This window comes from Tupaia chinensis, unplaced genomic scaffold, assembly GCF_000334495.1.
Source record: "Tupaia chinensis unplaced genomic scaffold, TupChi_1.0 Scaffold147003_1, whole genome shotgun sequence".
Lineage (NCBI taxonomy): Eukaryota > Metazoa > Chordata > Mammalia > Scandentia > Tupaiidae > Tupaia > Tupaia belangeri.
The window spans coordinates 2,162,866-2,164,994 of record NW_006206856.1 but is presented as its reverse complement, the minus strand read 5'-3'; the positions used below and the strand labels follow the sequence as shown (position 1 = coordinate 2,164,994).

Here is a 2,129-nt window from a genome sequence, read left to right as displayed (position 1 = left end):
GGGGTCCGCCGGAGGAGGGGCAGACGTCGGGCCTAGAAAACACTTCCGGGGCCTAGAGAAAACCGAAAAAAGTTGAGACCTGGTGGTGCTGAGAACTTGGCCTGAAATCCACATCACGCCGGAGTTTTCGTTCCTTCCTACCACTGCCCAGAGGCTCCCGAGAGCGGCACCAATCCGGGTCGGGGGCCCCGAGGGCCGGCCGTGGGTACTGCACCCGTCTACTGGGGTCGCGAAGCTGCACCTCGGGGCTTGGGGTGGTATTTGGAAATAAGCAGCATTTGGATCATTTTTCTCTTCAGCCTCCAATCTGCCCCTTTGTGAGGTCACAGTGAGTCCCATCTCAAGGACACGTGTTCACTTTCAGCTTAAACTTGAAAGAAGCAGGGAGGAGACGTTTGTGGGTCCCTGGGGTGATGCTCCGTGTGTGCATGCCCTGGATGTACCGGAGACCCCAGCAATCAGGAGCGGGGTCTGTCTAGAAAAACCGGTGATGGAAAAGCTCACCTCTGATGATTCATCCCCATGTCTCCTATTAACATAGCCGGGGGAGTTCCTTCCTGGTGGTTTAGGGGATAACTTGGCGATCCCTGAGCACCCCCCTTCCCTCTCTTTTCCAGTTTGTATTTCTTATCTGGGAAGATTTTACCAGGATCTCAAAGACAGAGATGTCACATTCTCACCAGCCACTATTGAAAAAGAACTTATAAAATTCTGCCGTGAAGCAAGAGGCAAAGAGAATCGGTTGGTGAGTAGCCACTGACCCTCCCCACCTGGCATGGCTCATGTCTAACCCTGGGCTTCTGGATAACAGGCCCTGCCTGCCTCTCTAGTTAGCTATTCTGTGCGTAAACTAATGCAGGACTGAAGCTTTTGTCTCCTTCCCCAAGCAGCATGGATTCTTCAGCTGTGGTATCTGTTACCCTGTTAGTACTTATTAAGCACCTACTGCATGCCAGGCAGTAGGAATATGAGGAAACATGATAGGCAAACAGGTAATGCAGCCCACAGTGTCATGGAGAACGTAGACCAGGGTGGGTTGACAGAGAAGTGCCGACGCAGACAGTGGTCAGAAAGGAACGTCCTAGAACAGTCGTCACTGAAGTGGGGTCAGAGCATCTCAGACAGATTACACACAGGGTGGACCAGGGCTTGTTACACGCCCAGGGTTACACTGACCTGCCCGCCAGCAGAGGCAGGGTGCAAAACGCTGTGGCTCCAAAGGAGGGAATGTGTTTTGGAATGTCAGTATGTTTGTGGGGGAGACAGCTCTGAATGGAGCACCTCCTGAAGGCCACTGTCCTTTGCTGCAGTGCTACTACATAGGGGCCACAGATGACGCAGCCACCAAGATCATCAATGAGGTGTCAAAGCCCCTGGCCCACCACATCCCTGTAGAGAAGATCTGTGAGAAGCTCAAGAAGAAGGACAGCCAGATCTGTGAGCTCAAGTATGGTGAGTGTGGCCAGCCTCGTTAGTCGAACGCCATGCACTTTCTGGGATCCTCGTGTGCATCGTCTAAGTTTACTTTCAGCCAGAGAGAAAGGTGATAGACTAGAGCCATGACGTGGGTACGGAGCACGATAGATGGTGCTGGATGCTGGGGACCTGGCATCCATCCGGGCCGGTAGAGGTCGTTGAGGAGGAGGTGGCCTTTCAGCAAGCTTTGAAGGAGGTGGGCATTGGCCAAGAGCCCAGCTACTGGAAGGGCGTTCCACGACACGCCCTGCAGCAACAATGTAAAGGCATCCAGTGGCATGATGGGGGCTCAGAGGGACTTGCAGGTTAGTGAAGACTTCGGCTTTCAGTCTGAGTGAGGTTGGGAGCAGTAGACGTTTTTGAGCAGAGAACGGGCTTGACCCGACTGGGGTTGACAAACTTGTCGTGGCTGTGAGTGCCAAAAGCCCAGTGATCTTTATGATTCTGAAAAAAAAAAAAAAAAGACAAGACTGCAACCACGCAAGCAAGCCCAAGAGGGGTGGGGACCACTGTGTGTCTCCTGCTGAGCTGGTCCCTGGTTGCTTGAACACATCCCAGCCTTAAGAGTCAGGACTGCTGTGACACAGAAACAGTGCCGATGTTTTTATTGTGATTCACATGTCCAAGGGCCCCTGTTGTCCCACTTGAGTCAG

The 2,129-nt window shown here is 53.0% G+C and overlaps 1 protein-coding gene across 1 annotated transcript in view; it reads left to right on the top strand.

The window, feature by feature from the left end:
* Positions 1–617: 617 nt before the first annotated feature.
* The window catches only part of MANF (mesencephalic astrocyte derived neurotrophic factor), a gene marked incomplete at its 5' end in the record, with an annotated part of 2,688 nt that continues 1,176 nt past the window's right edge, over positions 618–2,129 (top strand). Inside the window, 2 exon segments of the mRNA XM_014584486.2 lie at positions 618–745; positions 1,311–1,452. Of these exon segments, the coding sequence (XP_014439972.1) occupies positions 618–745; positions 1,311–1,452 (270 nt within the window).